At 43.7% G+C, this 20,116-nt stretch overlaps 1 protein-coding gene across 2 annotated transcripts; it reads right to left on the reverse strand.

The window, feature by feature from the left end:
* Positions 1-721: 721 nt before the first annotated feature.
* DHCR24 (24-dehydrocholesterol reductase) lies at positions 722-19,009 on the reverse strand. Of its 2 annotated transcripts, XR_014491988.1 has the most exons (10): positions 18,258-19,009; positions 9,229-9,384; positions 8,626-8,731; positions 8,299-8,417; positions 7,948-8,211; positions 6,970-7,113; positions 5,806-6,003; positions 2,739-2,917; positions 2,312-2,462; positions 1,873-2,059 (listed from the first exon to the last, which is right to left on the reverse strand). XR_014491988.1 is itself a non-coding variant. In XM_083358476.1 (9 exons), exons 1-9 carry the CDS (start codon positions 18,486-18,488, stop codon positions 1,906-1,908), a joined length of 1,551 nt encoding a protein of 516 aa, XP_083214602.1. In that variant the 5' UTR covers positions 18,489-19,009; the 3' UTR covers positions 722-1,905. The 2 variants fall into 2 exon arrangements, 1 of the variants encoding a protein (XP_083214602.1); XM_083358476.1 differs by lacking the exon at positions 2,312-2,462 and having other exon boundaries at positions 722-2,059.
* Positions 19,010-20,116: the final 1,107 nt, after the last annotated feature.

Raw genomic sequence — 20,116 nt, forward strand, 5'->3', positions numbered from 1 at the left:
TGTTATTAATAGTTAATCATCTACCATATAAATCTCCACCATCATTTACAGGTAGTCCTCGACTTTCAATAATTCATTTAATGACCATTGAAAGTTACAAAGGCAATGAAAAAATGTGACTGTTTTTCACACTTACAACTGTTGCAGCTCTTTTATGACTCATGGACTTCAACTCCCAGAATTCCTGAGCATAGTTCAACTTCTAGGAGTTGAAGTCCAAGGTTGCCTACCCCTGCCTTAGGCTTAAAAATGCAGTTTGCAGGCTTGCACGAAAGAGCAAATAAGTGTTGACATAATTACTTCAGAGTTGCCTTTCAAGTCATGTGCTGACATTTGGTACATTTTCTGGATTGCTAAAACAAATTATCTGCATATTGGTGATATTCACCATATAGTGCTTTTGCTATGGTTAGTAAACTAAAACCAGATCAATTATTTTATCTATCAATGAATGAGCAAAGAAAACCAGCAGATTCCTCATACTAATATGACGTCGAGTTTAAAGCAGGGCGTTTCAACCTTTTCACCCATTGTACCACTTTTAGGATAAGGCAATGTCCGAGTACCACCAGTCGCCCAGCAAGGTGTCAAAACATGACCAAAAAAAAAAAAAAAGGAAAAAAATGATAAAGTACAGGTAGTCCTCGAATTACAACAATTCGCTTAGTGACTTAAAAGTTACGACAGCACTGAAATAAGTGACTTATGACCATTTTTCACACACATGACCATTGCAGCATCCCCAGGGTCATGTGATCAAACTTTGGATGCTTGGCAACTAGTTCATATTTATGATGGTTGCCATGTCCCGGGGTCATGTGATCACTTTTTGCGACCTTCTGAGAAGCAAAGTCACTTTACAACCATGTTACTAATTTAACAAGTGCAGTGATTCACAACTGTAGCCAACAAAGGTTGTAAAATGGGGAAAAGCTACTTAACAACTGTCTCGCTTAGCATCAAAAATTTGGGGCTCAATTGAATTTCATGAATAAAATAAGAATAAAATAGGTAGACGCAATAATTACTATAAAAACTTTGCTATTTATATCAGATTACTGACAGCCCTCTTTACTATTAAAACAGAAGTACAAACTTGCACTTTGGAGAAATACATTATAAAACTGTTCAGCCAGCATCCATAATCCAAGAGACAGATCACTAGAAGACCACAGGGAGAAGGCAAGAAAAGCAGTAATTTATAAACAAAGAGTTAAAATACTTTTTAAATTGTCTTCTTCCTGGGGACATGTCTGTAACAATCTCTCTTTTTTTCCTGCAGCACATAAAACGTTGATGAAAACTGTCAAAGAAAAAATGTCAACAAAACAAGAAAGAGAGGGAATCGTGAAGAACATGCACTAATTCAAAAAATAGTCTCCAATCCATAGTATTCAAAGTGTTCAGACAGGTTATAATTATGACTTTATTGCAAATTATGACTTTTCAACCCTAGGCAAAGAAACTTATCTGATATAGGCAACTGTGACATTAGAAAGGCAGGCTTATTTGGCACAACTCTCAGAAAGAGCCTATAGTACATCTGTAACAGCAGACCTTGCATACATCTCCCACTTGTTTATCTATAATAGGTTACTCTTCTATTTTAAAGTTCTGAAGAACTTGCTTTTCCTCCTTCTACTAAATATATCAATCTATACCTAAGCTATCATTAAACCACGGTGGTCAAAAATGGAAATTCCTAGAAAGAAGATAAAGAAGCATACACCTTTTTAAGACAAATACTACCAGTTATATTTTTCATACGAAGGCAGAAGTATTTCTTCTATATTTCACATTTGGAATGGAGTGTCTGAAGTAGAAACAAGGGGGTTTTGGAAAAGAGAAGAGATAAGTTTTTATTTAGACCCCAATTTTCCCAGTTGCTTCATGGACGAGTTGGATTTAATGTCTTGCAGCTTTGCAGACTTTATCATATACTTCAGGAAAAGCCTTGTTACACTGAAGCTCTTGTCTCAGTTTGTGATAGAGGGAGCCATCAAACATTTCCCAGAATTCCTCACGGGTCATATAGCAGTCTGCATATAACATCTGGAAACTAAAGGAAATGAGAAAGATCTTATGAGTTGTGGCATTAGAAGGTGACTGTTATGTAATTTAACAGCTGGAACAGTAAACTGTATAATGGGCCAGAACACAGTTGTACTTGATTGGCTGGAGAGTATGGGCTCCTGCATGAGGCAATCTACATTATGATTGGTTGCTGGGTGTAAAGGGGGAGTTTCCCTCCCCCCCACTTTTGCTTCTGTGCTCTGTATGCTGCTCTTCTTTGATTTACCTGAGAATTTACCTTATGATATAGTGAAGTGCCTGACTTATCTTGTCTGCTGTAAATATAGATGCTAAATATTTATTATATACCAGTAAATCTACAAGTTTGTCTCAGCATCTCTGACTTCATTTGGACCTGCTGTGCACAGATTGCATGTAACATCTGAAAACTAAAGGAAACGAGAAAGATCTTAAGAGTTGTTGCATTAGAAGGTGACAATGATCTTTGCTTGCAAAACAGGGCAAGCCCCATGGTCAGAATTGATTTTGTTCTAGCAAACAATTTAGTTGGGTGTCCCAGCAAGTGTGCTGCAGAGCCAAAATTGAACTACTCACTGTACAGAATAGCAAAAGAATGGGGTGTAATTATAGGTAATTAGGAATCCAATTGCTAGAGAGCTCTTGTACCATTAGAAATAACTCTTTTCCTGTGTTTAAATCCTTACCCGTGAACGTTCCTTACAAACTTTTCTAATTGTCTGGTGGACGCCATGGCTTCAAAGTGTTTTGTCTGGGGCATTCCATAGGCTCCCACATCTACATAGAGCTCCTCTTCATCTCCTTTTGGATGAACCATTCCAGGATTGTGAGGCAAGATGAATGGACACAGCCACAGAGGATAAACCTAGGGAAAAGAAGAGGAAAAAGATGCACTAGGAGCCATGGTTAGCTTGCAGTATTGCAGGATAACTCTGCCCACTCTCAGGAGTTTGATCGTCACCGGCTCAAGGTTGAAGCCTTCCATCTTTCTGAGTTTGGTAAAATGAGGACCAGATTATTGGGGGCACTATGCTGACTCAGTAAACTGCTTAGAGAGGGCTGTAAGGCACAATGAAGAGGCATATAAATCTAAGTACTATTGCTACAGTATTCCATTAGTTTTTTTTATTTAAAAAGTTTTACAATACATTTTAACTTTAATCCCCCCTCCCCCACCCCCATCCAACCCTCCCTATCCCTCCCCCCCACTCCCTCCCCCCCCCCCGACTTCCCAGAGCTAAATACAGGGCATAAAATCAAAAAACAAACATAGACACCCTTATATTATCAACAATAAACTATAAATTCTATCTCTCTCTAGCTCATATAAAATGAATACAAACAATATTAACATTACAAATAAAGTAGAGAAAAAAAAAGAGGAAAACAGAAAAAAAGCTTTGCTCAAAATAAATTTTCTTAATCCCAGTCCTTATTCATATTAATTTCAAAAAAAAAAGAAAAAGAAAAAAGAAAAGAAAAAAACAAAAAAACTTTCACCTGCTATTTACATTCTCCCACCTTTCTCTAATTTCCAAACAATTTCTCAGTTACACGCCAAAAGCGCCTATCTCTGTTAGTCTTAATAATCTCCAACCAAACTAAACTACGATCAAAAATAGTTCTTGCATGTATCACACCAAATGTCTCACAGTTCCAAATCATCCTTAAATTCAAATAAAAGTTCAAATACAAAGAATATATATAAAAAAAGATTTAGGCAATCTCTAAGACAACTTGTTATTAATTAGGAGCTTACATACCCATTCTTAGTTCAACACATACTTTAAATCCATTACCCTAATATACTTTTCTAGCAAGCAATCTTAAATTGTGTAAAATATTAACAAAAAGAAAAAAAGGAAAAAAACCTTCTTTCTCCTCTATAATAATTTTACTCCATTAACATTCTAATCTAAAAATTAATCAGCAATCTTAACGCCCCAAAACTTTTGGAGCACCTCTGTCATGACCCCCAAAACTTCTTTAGACCGCTCCTCTCTCACATCTTCACTGTAAGCACGCTTTGGAGATTCCATAACTTTCTGCTGATCTTGCTCTTGCTCTCGTCTCGCTCTTCTTAGGGCGGCACGCGTCATCTTCTGGCCTCCTGCAGCAACCGATGAAACTGTGACTTGATCCCCTCCAACACCATTGTCCTCTGTCTGTCTATCTGTAACGTCTTGAAGCTTTCCCCCACCGTATCCTTTTGCAGCTTCCAAAAATGATAGGGGGGTTGCTTTTAACACATTACTATAACAATCACGTGCCTGAGCCACAGTAACCAAACGATGTCTTTTACCTTCATACGTCGCCACCAATCCAACTGGAATCTCCCATCTAAACTTAATATCACGTTTCTTAAGTTCCTGTACCAAAAATGCAAAATCTTTCCTTCTCCTTAGGATCTTCGGAGGGATCTCTTTTAAAACCAAAACTTCTTGCTCATCCACTACCAAATTAGTATCATAAGCAGCTTGAATAACTTCATCTCTCGTTACTCTCTTTGTAAAATAGACCACCACATCTCTGGGTAACTTCTTCTGTCTTGCAATCCATGAATTTACACGAAAAACTTTGTCCATATTTCCCTTAATTTCAGATGCTGACTGGCCCAGTACCCCTTCCAGAGCCTCAGAAATCAGCTGCTTTAAATCTTCTTTACCATTCTCCTTTAAACCCCTAATTCTAATAGCATACTGCATCTGATTATACTGAACAAGGCTCAATTCTTCGTCCATTTTATCCCTTATATTTTCATTTTCTAATACCTTTGCTTCTAATATAGAGTTCTTTTGACTGAGATCCTCCACTTTTATATCCAGCTGTAGCACACATTCAGCTACGGATTCAACCTTAGACAAAATGTCCACCCTCATTGCTCTCAGCTTCTCTTCTATCTTCTTCTCCAATTTCTCCATTTTCTCCTCCAGCTTTTTCAACTTTTCATCCATCATATCAGACATCAATTGTACATGCTTTCCAAGAGCGTCTTGTAAATCCTTAAGCGTCAATGCCGGGGGAGATGCAGGAGGAAACAAAGCTTGCAATGAGGTCTCTTGCACCAGGGAAGACCCCACATTCCGAAGAGCTTTAGAAGTTTTAGCCGCCATCTTCCCCCACTTTCACTTATTACTCACTTTCACTTTGAAGCTATAAAATCCATTGAGCTAGAGAGTAAAAATAAAGAGTCCACTTCACCTTGACCTCCTGTACCGCTCTGCCTGCTTCTTGATAATCAAAAGTATTTCCATTTGGCAGGGGTGGTTGCTAACGCCTGGCTCTGCTCCAATAATCCCAGAGCAGAGGCGCTGCGCAGCTCGGAGCAACCCAGGCTTCGGGGGGGCTCATCCTTCAGCCGCCCAAGCTCTCAGCTCAGGCGGCCCCAGAGAGCTCAACCCATACCTGGGGCCTCACCCCCTCCTCTTCTCCCGAGGAGGGGGCTTCAAATCCATCTAAACAGCTGATCGGCGCTGTTTACAATGGAAAAACACAGCTGCGGAGCGGGCAGCCCGAAAACGGCTGTCTTCGGCATCGTGTCGCCACCGGAAGTCCAGTATTCCATTAGTTTTGTGGAAGCTCCTTGTGTCCTTTCTGAATCCTACCATTGGTACATGGGGTTACCTTAAGCATTACTTACTTATTTGTTTTACATTTCTGGGTTTTAGAGAAATGTTCTTCACGTATTAAATAAGAAACTAATCTTATTTCTGCTCCAATGATCTGTTTTGGATTTAGGAAAGATGGTCTTACTTTAATGACACTGTGGAAGGTTTGAATACATTGTTCAAGGCTCTTCATGGGGATCATCATGTCTTGTATCACGTGGTGCTGCTCATAGAGCTTTCTCATGGTTTCGCCTTGAGTCAATTTTAAAAGGGAGATTTTAGGAGGAACCATCCAGCCAAAGAGATAGCGAAAAATTGGATGATTGCCAAATGGGATGATGTCCTGTAAGGGAAACAATGCTAATAGTAAGAAAAGGGAAGATTTAAAATTAGTATAATTACATATACCAGCAACTTTATTCAGTATTTTTTAAAAATTCACTATTGACTAAATGTGGGTTGAAGGCCTAGCGCTTTCCTTAGGAACTGAGCAGGGTGAGATGTTAAGTCCCTTGTTAATTCACTTTTTGTTCTATCTGGAAAACCATCCCTTTTCCCCCCTATTTGTGCTTATTGTTTTATGCCTCTGTTTTTAATTTCTATATGCTACTCTGCTAATGCTGGTGAGTAAACTTAGAAATGTCAATTATCGATTTATATATTTGTCAAGATATACTACATTGGAATATTAAGATTTAAGGAAAAGCTTTAATGGCTAATTGGGTGGTATAAGGACCAACCCTTTAAAAGGATACCAACATTTGTTTTAAAAATCTTCAGGAACGGATACCCCAGATTAGGTCTAGATTAATAGGTCTAGATCAGGCATGTCAAACTGATGCATCATACTGCATCCCACGGGCCAGATGCATCATACTGAAACTGCACCCACCCCATTGCCAGCAATGGGGAAAGTCACAATACGTCGTGCGACGTCATGTGATGTCACGAGTTTGACATGCCTGGTCTAGATGAAATCAGAATGCTAAGAAAAGATAATAGGCCTTATCTACAAAAGGACTATTAAATCCATTATCACAGACACTAATTCTTCCCCGTTGTCCGTTTGGCTGTGAACTATTTACTGGCTTGAATGACCAAACAGCTATCTAACATGTTACACATGGCACCTAATTTAGGTTTGCCTTTTCTCTTGGAAGAGGAAAAAGAGGGGTATTAGGCACTAAAGATATTCAAAGCTTCAAATGGGCATGATATAAAGAGTGAATTAACAATTAAAATAGGAGCTATCCATAGGCTGACTGGTCTTAAGTATTCACAGTACAATAAATTACAAGTAGATCCTTACCTGGAGCTCCCAGAAAATGCTCCTTGTATGCCTATGATAATAATCTCTTGCTGGAATATATTCTGTTCCTGTGCTATTAGCTTTCAAATAATTTTCCACATGCTTAAAAAACCATGGCTTGTAGTACGCCCCAATTCTATTGACCTTAATGTAAAGAACAGGAATAAAAAATATAATTTTGCCGAATGATCTAGCCTTACCAAGTTATAGTTTAATTGAAGATCTGATTTAAAAACCAGGCAACTTTCTACTACTATTGAAATAAAGCACCAAAAATACAATGCATTTTCTGTAGGATTAATATTGGCAGTATATAATTTCCACAAATGATTATTATTATGGATGCCAATACAGTTACATTAAATGTACCTTGCCCAAAAGAATGCAGACACCAGACACCCTTCTATTCCTTGTAAGCAACCTTGGTTGAGCCTTTCCTCCCATATTGTAATTCAACTGTCTTTAGCAGGGATTGTAATTTTAATTCGCAGAGAGCTAAGAACGTTTTAATTTGTTTAGCTTAGACTTTTCCAACTTTTCTGGCAGGCACTTCTATTGTCTCCCTGTCAGCATAGATGTAGACTTGCTGGAGAAGTTAGATCTAGTTATTTCACAGGCAGTTTAAGAACAATAGAGCAATACCCCAGCCCTAAGGGGTCTTTGGAATTATTATTCTGCATGGAACAATAAAAAAGAATTTTAGGGCAATGTTTTTCAAACTTGGATGTGTGGACTTCTTAGCTAACCATAGTGGTTGGGGAATTCTGGGAACTGAAGTCCACACATCTTAACGTTGCCAAATTTGAGAAACACTGCTCTTGGGGGAGAAATAATCTTTACAATATAGAAATATACACTGACGGTATAAGTGGACTCTCTAGTTTTTAGAAGAAACAACTTGCTTTTTCAACATATGACAGTTTTGTCATTCTGTCTCCTGTGCCCCCTTTTACTTAACAAGGATAATAGTTAGGTTACCTTTTCTTGCTCAGCTTCATCGGTCAAAACCCCAGTCATTATGACAGCCTCTTCCAAAGAATACACAATGCCCTCTACAAAATGATTCTCTTTCTTTTCTGATTCTTCAGCAAATCTCTTGCAGATGTTTTTCAGCCCTCTGACAGGTTCATAATGTAATTTCAGATAGTTTTTAGATGGGATCATTTTTATTTCTGCTGCAACCAGAAAGCCTAATGTGCCACAAGACCAAGGCACTGCATAAAATAGATCAGAGTTCTCCTCCTGCAAAAAGCACACCATGCTAAGCAGCAACTCAAAATAGAACTGTTGTAACTTCTTAAATCATGGCAAGGAAATATAATTTCTTACCGGGCTACATCTCACATGGCTGCCATCAGCAAGAACAAGCTCACAGGCCACACAGATATGCTGAAATAATCCATAGATATGAGAGGAAGATTCAATGCCAGTCCCCATGAGCAAACCACCTATGCAAGAGACCATGATCAAGAATGAGCTGAAATACATGCTAAACTTTACAGAACAGTACTTCAGAACAAGAGAACCTACAACAAGCAAAACAGGAAATCATACTGGCCTGGAACTTCTTATGCTTAACATTCTCATATGTGAAATTATGACTGAGTAGTTTAATAAAAGGGATAGTCGTGAGTTCCATGTTCCAAGGCTTCTCACCTACTGTAAGATCATCAAGTTCTGGTACCACTGGAATAGTCCAGCCCATGCGATTCAGGTGAGCTGTTAATTGTCCCATTGAGACCAAAGGTTCCACCCGGACAACCTACAACAGAACACATTTTATGGCTTAGATAACATTCCATCAGACTGCATAACAGGTCCTTCATTTGCACAACAACCAATACATTAATAGGATCTGAACTGGAAGTGATTGATCAGGAATAGGATCCTGAAATCATAGTAGTCAGCTTGATGAAAAATGTTAATCCAGTGTATATCTGTTATTTTAAAAAGGCAGATAACATTCTTGGAATATTTAGGAAGGATATAGAAATAAAACCATTGACTATAGCAGTGCCCTTATGAAAATTAGCATTGTACCACACTTAATAGGATCATGTACAGTTTCATCGTTGCATCTCAAGAAGTATTATTATAAAGCTAGATAACAGAGGTCAACAGGAAGTCCAGAGGGGGAATTAATTGCAGTGCTGAAAAAAACATCCTGGAAGGAAGTGGTGACAATCCCACAACAACCACATGGACTAGTTGTTGAGCTCAATTTAAAAGCAATTTCATCTGGAAAAATCTCAAAGGTACCTGTCGCTCAATGTCTACATCTAAAATATCCATCAAGTTGATTGTGATGTTCTTGAGAGTCTTCTTGTACTTCCCAATACGAAGAGACATTGTAAGCCAGCCAGGACGGCCTGTGCACATATATGTTTTTTGGCCTTCTGTTTTCCATTCTCGAACCTACGAAAAAAGAAGATAGAGTCACTTCTTTGTACAGGACCAACTTGAGGCTAAGGCCAAGTAGATATTAGCCTTGGGCATCAAGCTTATGGGGTGCCAAAGCTGTCCATCCTTCCAAATCATTCTAAAACTTTGCACTGTTTTGAGGTGGCACTATCAATCAATGTGACCTACAGCCACTTAACATTAAAGTGACATCGACCTCATGTATTATTAAGAAAATTACTCCCAATTTTATTTGTTAGCAAATAGCTTGCAAGTAAGAAACTTAGCTTCAGTGCAACCTTACAGTATATAAAGTTTTCAGGAGAAACATATTTGGTGAATGCCAACTAAACATGCATTGTTTATTAGCTAAACAGGACTGCATTGTTTATTAGTTAAAAATAAGATCAGAATGAGAGCTAAGGGACTCCAAAGCACTAGAATCTTATGTCATAAATTTGTTCCACATTAACTTTCAATATTGTCAAATTATCATACATTATCATACATTTTAAATAACAGCGACTCTTACTCTTAAACTGAATAATAAATTGTTTGTTATTAGAAATAACCGCACATTTGCATAGATGGGCTTCACTCATATTGAGTATCTGAGGAAAAAAATAAGAATTGAAAAATCAATGTTTTGTTTCTGTACGATATTTGGGTAAATATTCCTAAGGTTAAAGTTAAAGCTTTACCATATCATAAGCTATAATTTCCTTCTTTAGTTAATGAACTATCAACAGGCTCTCTAATAGATGCCTAACACACCAAAAGTTTAATTGCAATGTCTTCCTCACAATTTTGCCTTTTTTTTAAACTTGCCGTGCAGATGGCCCCTGAAACTAACTATCATAACTCTTTAGGAATGAACATAGTCAGTAATCCATGTAAGATGGACAGTGTCAAAATACCTTGGAAAGTACAGACTGTACTTCTCAGATGGTCCAAAGAAGGAACAGCAAGAGAAAGCACCATGCCATCTTCAGTTGCTACACGAGTCTCCCAAACCTATTTCCCAGAAAAGCAGGGCAGTAAGATAGCAGTGTGGATTTCCAGCTCATTTTAGCATCCTCCACCTGCCTGCCTTTCTCCAGTTGCACTTTATGTCATGCAATTGACAGGGGTTTTTTTTGTTTTTTTTAAAGTGGAGCACTGGATGTTCCTATCATGTTCCACTTGGCCACTGCTGACTTCTTGTCTTCACCATCACTTTTATACACTTTGCTTAACTTTCCACAAAAATGTATTTGTAAGAACAGAAATCCCATAGACTCTTCCAAAGGCAATACAACAGTTTCATGTATTGCACTTTAACTCAACCCCCCCCCAATGGATGGCATGTATCACTCTTGACTGCTTCTGTGACTACTCTCACACTATTTCAGGGTAAGTCATGTTTGTGGCTCATTGCCACAATCCCCCCACCCTCTCTGGCATACCTATGTCACAAGACAAATTATAAGGGTATTTTTTCATGTTATATGCAGGACCCAGCATATAGCATTGATGTGAAGGGCCCACAATAAAATGAAATCAGCACATTATTCAAGATGAACTTGCAGAATAAGTCGGCAGAGTTCTTAGTCCGCCCATCAAATTTAAAGAATTCAAGAAGGATACAGATCCAAGGAACAGAGATTATGATATGATCTTTGTTTTATTATGCTTGGTTTTTTTTCTTGTTTAGACACATGACATTTGAACATCACAGCCCCACTAAGCTCTCTTATTACAAAAATCTGCAATATAGCATTGCTAATTCTTCTCCTTCCAGGCAAAGCCAATAAAACTGTAGTGGCCAAGTTATTAAGAGAGATCTCTTTTTTTCCAGGGAGTGGGCGGGGGGGGGGGGAAATGTTACTCACTATAATTTATCTAAGATTTTTTTTTAAAAAAAAATTAACTGCATGATTACAATATATTTTCAAAATATATTGGGAGTGTTTACATAAGCACAATTCAAATGTATCACCTGTAAACATCAAGGGGAAAAATATAACAAACCATCCTCCTTCGTCAAAACGTGTTTTTTCCTAACAGAAAAGATGATCAGAGATAAAAGACCTTCAAACTCAGTATCGCAGAATAAATGCCATTTTCAGATTTTAGACCTTAAATCTCTTCCCTGCCTCCCAACCCGAATAGTTCTGTTCATCCTAAATTGATTTTGTATGTTCAGAACTCGCAAGTCATGCTTTTGGGGAGCATTCTGCAATGAGCGGCTGGCAGGCCAGGTAGCCGGGTTGCTGCACGGATTCCTCCCCACACACCCGGTTGATTGCCGAGCCAGGGGCTTGATAGCGGGTTCGGGTTCTTCCAGATATGGGGTGGGGTTTCCTATCCCCACGATTGGGAATGGTAGCAGGAGGCTGCACGGAGGGCCATACCAACATCTGGGATCACGCCCCCGCTGTTTTCAAGCGGTAGAGTGCTCCGACCCTCCGGTTGCTACCCGTTTATCCGGGGGTGAGGTAGATTGGGTCCCTGAGCTTAGACTGGTGTATTTCAATGCCAGATCCGTGGTGAACAAAGCTCCCCTCGTCCGAGATTTGATCGAGGAGGAACGTGCGGATCTGGCATGCATTACGGAAACCTGGTTGGGCCCAGAGGGAGGTGTCCCTCTGACTGATCTTTGCCCTCCAGGTTTCTGTGTGCTACACTGGCCACGGGCTCAGGGTAGGGGCGGGGGTGTGGCGGTGGTTATACGGGAGACCTTATATTCGCGGGAGACCACTGTTGTACAGATTGGTGGGAGTGAGTCACTCCTCCTGAGGTGTGGCTCTGGGGTTCAGTTCGGCTTGTTGCTGACATACCTGGCGCCCAGCTGTGTTGCAACGGCCCTGCCTGGGCTTCTCGACACCCTTTCAGGGCTGGTGGTTGAATTCCCCAGACTTATGGTTCTGGGTGATATCAACCTACCATCCCTGGGCGGGTGATCAGTTAGCTCGGGAGTTCATGGCCTCCATGACGGCCATGGACCTGACCCAGATAATTCAGAGTCCAACCCATGGAGGGGGTCACACTCTCGACCTGGTTTTCCTATCTGGGCAGTGGTTTGATGATCTGGGAGGGGGCTCGCCAAATATTGTCCCCCTGTCATGGTCCGATCATCGCCTCCTACGGCTGGTCTTCCAATACGCTACCGCTCGCTGCTGGGCTGCGGAGCCGACCAGGTGGTTCCGCCCCAGGTGCCTGATGGATACAGAACAGTTCCAGACGGCGCTTGGGTCTATACCTATCTCCCTCACTCACAGCCCAGCCGATGCCTTGGTGGAGGCTTGGGAGAGGGCTGCCACCGAGGCACTTGACCGTGTTGTACCCTTGCGACCCCTGACCCGGCGCAGATCTCGTTGGGCTCCATGGTTTTCTGTGGAGCTATGGGAGATGAAGCATTGGAGATGGAGTCTGGAGAGCTGTTGGAGATCCAGCCGATCTGAATCTGACCGATTGCGACTAAGATCTTTTATTAGGTCTTATCTCGCGGCGATGAGGATGGCGAAGTCTAATCACTTCGCGGCCCTCATCGCGTCCGCAGATAATTGCCCGGCCGCCCTGTTTAGGGTAACTCGTTCCCTCCTTAATCAGGAGGTGAGGGAGGAGCCCTTACAGGGACGGGCCGAGGAGTTCAGCCAGCATCTGGCAGACAAAATTGCTCAGATTCGGACCGGTTTGGACTCTGACTGGGCAGAGTCTGACAGGGAGGAATCGAGCAGTCTTGAGAGTAGTATTATCTGGACTGAGTTTGATCCTGTGACTCCCGAGGAGGTGGACAGGATTATGGGGAGGCTGAGCTCTACCACCTGTTTATTGGACCCGTGCCCCTCCTGGCTGGTTTATTCAGCTCGGGAGGAGACATGAGGCTGGTTCCAGGCAGTGATATCTGCCTCTTTGAGTGAGGGTGTCTTTCTGCCGCCTTGAAGGAGGCGGTGGTGAGACCCCTTCTCAAGAAGCCTGCCCTGGATCCAGCCATTTTGAATAACTATCGTCCGGTCTCCAACCTCCGCTTTTTGGCGAAGGTTGTTGAGAGTGTGGTAGCGCATCAGCTTCCTCTGTTCCTGGAGGAAACTGATTATCTGGACCCGTACCAATCGGGTTTCAGGCCCGGGTACAGCACGGAGACGGCATTGGTCGCGCTGATGAATGATCTCTGGCGGGCTCGGGACAGGGGTTGCTCCTGTCCTAGTCCTCTTAGATCTCTCAGCGGCTTTTGATACCATTGACCATGGTATCCTGCTGCGACATCTCAGGGGGTTGGGAGTGGGGGGCACTGTTTTACGGTGGTTCTCCTCCTACCTCCTGGGCCGTTCGCAGTCGGTGTTGACGGGAGGGCAGAGGTCCACCCCGAGGCCTCTCGTTTGTGGAGTTCCTCAGGGGTCGGTCCTCTCTCCCCTCCTGTTCAACATCTATATGAAGTCGCTGGGTGAGATCATTCGTGGTTTCGGGGTGGGGTATCATCAGTATGCTGATGATACCCAACTTTTTCTTTCCACCCCGAACCAACTCAGTGATGCCCTCGACGTGATCTCCCGTTACCTGGAGGCGGTTCGGGTCTGGATGGAGAGAAACAGGCTCCGACTCAATCCTGCCAAGACTGAGTGGCTGTGCATACTGGCATCTCGGGAGAACCAGTTTTGTCCATCATTAACTATGGGGGGTGAGGTGTTACACCTTGTTGATAGGGCTCACAACTTGGGCGTCCTCCTGGATTCACGGCTCAGTTTAGAAGACCACATAGGAGCCATGACAAGGGGGGCTTTTGCCCAGGTTCACCTGGTGCGCCAGTTGCGACCCTATCTGGACCGATATGCTCTACGCAGTCACTCATGCGCTCATGACCTCCCGTTTAGACTACTGCAACGCTCTCTACATGGGGCTGCCCTTGAGGACCACTCGGAGGCTTCAACTGGTGCAGAATGCGGCCGCGCAAGTTGTGATGGGGGCTTCCCGATACTCCCATGTAACACCTCTACTCCGCGAGCTGCATTGGCTTCCGGTTGCCCTTCGGGTGAGATTCAAGGTGCTGGTGATGACCTATAAAGCCCTTGATGGCTTGGGTCCGGGTTATCTGAGGGAACACCTGCTGCCAGCATCAAGCTCCCTTCGTCCCGTGCGCTCCCACAGGGAGGGCCTTCTCAGGATACCGCCGGTTAAGGAATGCCGGCGGGTTATTCCCAGGGGAAGAGCGTTCTCTGTGGGCGCGCCTGCCCTTTGGAATGATTTACCTGTGGAACTCTGGACCGCCCCGATCTGCGTTCATTTTGCCGGGACCTGAAAACCTGGCTTTTTGATCTATCAGGCCTGGACTGAAGGGGTTTTAGCTTTTTAAATATTGTTTTAATTGTTGGGCTTAATTAATTTAATTTATTTTATATTATCTTTTATATTGTATTTTATGCTGCCCTGTAAACTGCCCTGAGTCCTTCGGGAATAGGGTGGTATAGAAATCTAAATAAATAAATAAATAAAAGTTAGCGGCCTTGCCCTGCTTGCCCTTGGCCAGTGCCGTGAGCAACCGCCGCCGCCCGCCCCGCTTTTTGCAAGCCCCATTATGTTGCCACTGCAGGCTTCCAGCAGCAGGAGGCTCCAGGACGAGCTTTGGCTGCGCTGCGCTGCGCTCTGTCTGCAGGGACCACCCTGGGAAAGGTGGAAGTACAGCAGTGGTCCGGGATGGTCAACCGCTCCGAGCCCTGTCTGGCCGGCTTTGTGCCTCCGTCTCCCAAGAGCAACTGGTTGTGAGTTGCGCCTCAGCCCCGGATCTCCCCCCACCCGGGACTCTGGCCGCGTCTGCAGAAGGCAGCGGGGGAAAGGGTGCTTTGGCGTGTCTTCCATCCCTCCTGTGTGAAGGGCGCCTTCCTGCCCCGCAGTCCACAGCAGCATTGTTGGCGCGCATGGATCGACTGTGAGCGAATGTGAGGTGTTTCTGTTGCTGGAATAAAGCTTATTAAATGAGCTGGCAACCTCCGAGTATCGTTGAGAGATCTTCCCCAACTTTCCTCGGGTGCTTCATAAAGAGTTAAGTGGGCATCAGGTTTCTTGGTAAAAACGGATTAGGAAGGAAGGAAATGACAATGGGAGGGAGGGAGGGAAGGAGGAAAGGACAAAGAGGGAGGGAAGGAAGAAAGGAAGGGACAATGGGAGAGAGAGAGGGAGAGAGAGAGAGAGGGAGGGAAAGGAGAGGGAAAAAGAGGGAGAGAGGAGAGAGAAAAAGGGAGAGAAAAAGAGGGAGAGACGAGAGAAAGGGAGGGAGAGAGAGAAAGAGAGAGATGGAGAGAGAAATAGAGAAAGAGGGAGAGATATGAGGAGAAAAAGGGAGGGAGAGAAAAAGAGGGAGAAAGAGAGAGGGGGAGAGAGAAAGGGAGAGAAAGAGAGGGAGATTAAATTAGTAACATGGTGGTTCAGTGAATCTGGTTTCCCCACTAACTTTGCTTGTCAGGTTGCAAAAGGTGATCACATGACCCTGGAACAATGAGACCATCATAAATATGAATCGGTTGCCAAGCATCCAAATGTAAATCACATGACCCTGGGGATGCTGCAATGGTTATAAGTGTGAAAAATGGTCATAAGTCACTTATTTCAGTGCTGTCGTAACTTTGAACAGTCACTAAGCGAATTGTTGTAAGTCGAGGACTACCTGTACTTTATCATTTTTTTCCTTTTTTTTTTTTTGGTCATGTTTTGACACCTTGCTGGGCGACTGGTGGTACTCGGACATTGCCTTATCTTAAAAGTGGTACAATGGGTGAAAAGGTTGAAAAGCCCTGCTTTAAACTCGACGTCATATTAGTATGAGGAATCTGCTGGTTTTCTTTGCTCATTCATTGATAGATAAAATAATTGATCTGGTTTTAGTTTACTAACCATAGCAAAAGCACTATATGGTGAATATCAACAATATGCAGAGAGTTTGTTTTAGAAATCCAGAAAATGTACCAAATGTCAGCACATGACTTGAAAGGCAACTCTGAAGTAATTATGTCAACACTTATTTGCTCTTTCGTGCAAGCCTGCAAACTGCATTTTTAAGCCTAAGGCTGGGGTTGGACTTCAACTCCTAGAAGTTGAACTATGCTCAGGAATTCTGGGAGTTGAAGTCCATGAGTCATAAAAGAGCCAAGATTGCCTACCCCTGGCTTTAGGAAATTGTCATTCTTTGTAATTTACTTAATATTTGTTCATGGTAAAGCTATTGCATATAATTATACTGCCTGCATATATCTGATATAAATCTCAGTGAATAATTTTTAAGGAACTGAAACCCTAAAACAAAACTTGTTGGCATTTTCAATATTAGATTGTAATAACAGTTTTAGTCTGTGAATAGACTTGAACTTGTAAAAGCTTTCTTATTTTATAGCCTAATAGTAACACATCGTCCCTATAGATGGCAGAGTCTGTGTTCTGCATACAGAACATTCTAGATCAGGGGTGTCAAACGGAGAAACCAAGCCCATCCCATTGCCGGCAATGGGAAAAAGTTCCGATACGTCGCGACGTCGCAAGTTTGACATGTCTGTTCTAGATCATCTTTGGCATCCCAAATTTTTAAAAAGAGGCATTAAACAACATAAGAGACCATTGGTAAAGGTTTCTTCAGCTGCTCTTGTAAGAGAAGTTGCCACACTAAATTAATTCTAATTCAACCCTCCAATCCCAGAATAGACAAAGCACGGCTGAATGTTGCTATAAATGCAAATGTGAAATTATTATCTTCATCAAGGCATTATAGATAATAACTACAGGCATAACTAAGCAGGGGGAATACTGTGTACATCAATTTCATCAGCACCTGCCTGTTTCCTCATGGATATACTTAGCCTGGCAGCCATAGGCAACATGAAACTTCATGAGTGCCCTAAAGCACAAGTGAATGTTGTTTTTGGAAGGACATCATTTACTAGACATCTGTTGCATGAACCTCAAAGACTGCTTGATCCTCCACATCAGCCCCAAGTGAACATATTCCATCTGTTCCCTGCAATTTCAACCAACTACTACATTTCCCCCCAAAAAAGTTATTAACTGGGGAGGGTTGCATTGTGTGATTTACCAGGCTGACCCAGTGTCAAGAAAGAAATAGATTTGGCTTAGATAACACAGTACAAACAAGCGAACTGGCTTCAAGGATGGCAACTTAGGCACTGCATAGGTAAAACTGCGGTTGAGCTGCCAATGGAGAAAAGCACAACAAACAAACAAACAAACAAAAGATCGATTATCCTCCTTATTAACAGGTTTGTTTTTTAAAAACTTTGATCAGTTAAAATGAAAATAAATGAAAACGGTAGAATGAAGGGAATTCCCCTCAGCTTTGGTTTTGCTGAACAGTTCAAATGAGTTAGACCAGAGGTCTCCAATCTTTTGGGCACCAGGTTTCGTGGAGAGAGGTTTTCCCCGCAGACCCGGAAGGTGGGTGGTTTTGTGTGCTGCCTGCATCCCACAGATTTTTTGGGGGTGGGTGGGCTTTGCTTGTTTGTGCGGACCGGTTGCTGGCATGCCGTGGCCCGGTTCCGGGGTTGGGGACCCCTGAGCTAGACAATGCAATTGGGAACTGCGAGAGGAACTCTGGTTACTCACGCTTGCAGTCTTTCCCCTCTCTATCTTAAAGGCAGGGGTCTTCAAACTTGGCCCTTTTATGACTTGTGGACTTCAACTCCCAGAATTCCTCAGCCAGCTTTGCTGGCTGAGGAATTCTGGGAGTTGAAGTCCACAAGTCATAAAAGGGCCAAGTTTGAAGACCCCTGCTAAAGGGATACAGAAACACCCTCAAAGCTCATTAAGATCCCAGAATAAACGGCCCCTTCACCACCTTCTGGATTCGGGAAAAACCAAAACAAAACTTCCCCCCCCACCCAACCCAAGTAGTTCCGCTGGTCCTTTACCTGTTTTTGGATGTTCCGAACCCGCAAGTCATGCTGCCGAGGAGCACAGTGCAGCTTCTGCACAACCCAAGCCCGGAGCTGGTAGTAAACGTCGAAAAGGACCGAAAGGGGCAAGAGGAAGAGGCAGACGAAAATCCAGCGCTGGTGGATCAGCACGTATTCGATGCCCCTGTAGCGAGCCCAGAGCAAGAAGAGCAGAAGGCCAAGCCCTAGAGACAGCAGAGGCCCCATCGTCACGACCAAAGCTTCCTCCGGGAGTTGGCCAATTCCGCTTCTCCTCTCTAACCGGGGGGCTGCAAGATCGCAACCAGGCTCTACGCACACCTCGCTGCCTTTTTCACATAACCGTCGCCGCTTCCAAACAACCTGCAACCTCCCCTCGGGCCCCCACCTTTCTGCAAGCCGCTTCCTACCGAGGCGTCTCGTAATCAAAAAAACCGCGCCTTTTTTAAGAAGAGCTCCAGAGTGGTCTGCTATGCTTTCTCTTTTTTTTTTCTTCCTTCCTTCCTTCCTTCCTTTCTTCCTTCCTTTCTCTCTCTTTCTCTTTCTCTCTCTCTGGCTACTAATGCGTAGCCCGTGGCTATGTGCGGTGCTCAAGGAACCCCCCAAAGTGCACTCATAAGATGCTCCCTCGCCCACTTCCGACCATCACGTTTCGTTCCACTCAAGACCCCCTCAAAAGTCTATTCCCGGACTCCGCCTTTCCCCTCGGACTGCACCCCCGCGCGAGGTCTCCGTAGTAGCCGAACGGATCGCCGAAAGCCGCGGATCGCGCCCACCCGCGCTAATCTATCAGACCGCGGCCAAGCCACCTCCCCGTCGCTCTCCACACCACCCGGCTCTCCGCGCGTCTCCCTTCGGGTTGGCTGAGCGGTGAGGAGAGGGATACCGTTTAACTAATGAGAAAGCGCCGTTTGGATCGGATCAGGGGCCGAGCGGCGGGATTGGCTGAGAGAGAGCCAGGGCCGGTAGAAGGGGCGAGGAAGGAACCAGCCCGGAGATCGGGCTTGCGGGATGAGCGGGAGCGTGGCTTCGCGTGAGGAGTGGGCTCTCGTCGTCCGCGCCCTCGGAACGGATTTGCCAAACGGGCTTGGCGTGGAAGGAAGGCTCAAGCCTTGCGAGAAGACCCAAATGGAACCTAGCCTCTGAGCGTGGGGAGATTTCCCCCAGGCGTTTCTTCGATATCAGATCCATCAGAATGGCACGAGCGGGTGTTTGTTGACTGGGCAAAAAGATTTATTGGTAGGATCGATTTTGCCCGAGCTAAGAAGAGAAACTTGGCGTTTTCCGCCCGGCTGCAACGTCCGCTCCAGGGAAGGGAACAGAAAGGAATTGACCTTTACCATAAATAATTTAGCTGCTTCTAAGTAACCATAACTGCGGATGGGGTGGGTTTTTGGGGGGCGAGGGGGGGAAATAAAAAAATACAGGCTTCATTACATTCTTCGCAGACAGTTTCCTCCCTATAAAAGATGTCTTATCCTTCTCCGTTTGCACGACTGTGAATATAGCTCTTCACCTGTCCTGTATAATTAACTATAAGGTAAAGGTTCCCCCGCACATGCGTGCCAGTCGTTTCCAACTGGAGGGGCCGGTGCTCATCTCCGTTTCAAAGCCAAAGAGCCAGTGCTTGTCCGAGGACGTCTCCGTGGTCATGTGGCTGGCATGACTAGACGCCAAAGGTGCACGGAACGCTGTTACGTTCCCACCATAGTGGTCCCTATTTTTCAAGGCGCACGAAACGCTGTTACCTTCCCACCGTAGTGGTCCCTATTTTTCTACTTGCATTTTTACGTGCTTTCGAACTGCTAGGTTGGCAGAAGCTGGGACGAGTAACAGGCGCTCACTTTGTTACGCGG

This window comes from Vipera ursinii (assembly GCF_947247035.1).
Source record: "Vipera ursinii genome assembly, chromosome: 3".
NCBI lineage: Eukaryota > Metazoa > Chordata > Lepidosauria > Squamata > Viperidae > Vipera > Vipera ursinii.

What these genes read in the sequence shown, in the direction of transcription:
- DHCR24 (XM_083358476.1), bottom strand. Translation starts at nt 18,488, where the DNA reads ATGGGGCCTCTGCTGTCTCTAGGGCTTGGCCTTCTGCTCTTCTTGCTC. An exon ending in CCTTCCACAGTGTCATTAAA is followed by an intron (nt 2,918 to 5,805) that starts GTAAGACCATCT and finishes TCTTTTCCCTAG; the next exon opens with GTTTATCCTCTGTGGCTGTG. An exon ending in TTTGTAAGGAACGTTCACGG is followed by an intron (nt 2,060 to 2,738) that starts GTAAGGATTTAA and finishes CATTTCCTTTAG; the next exon opens with TTTCCAGATGTTATATGCAG.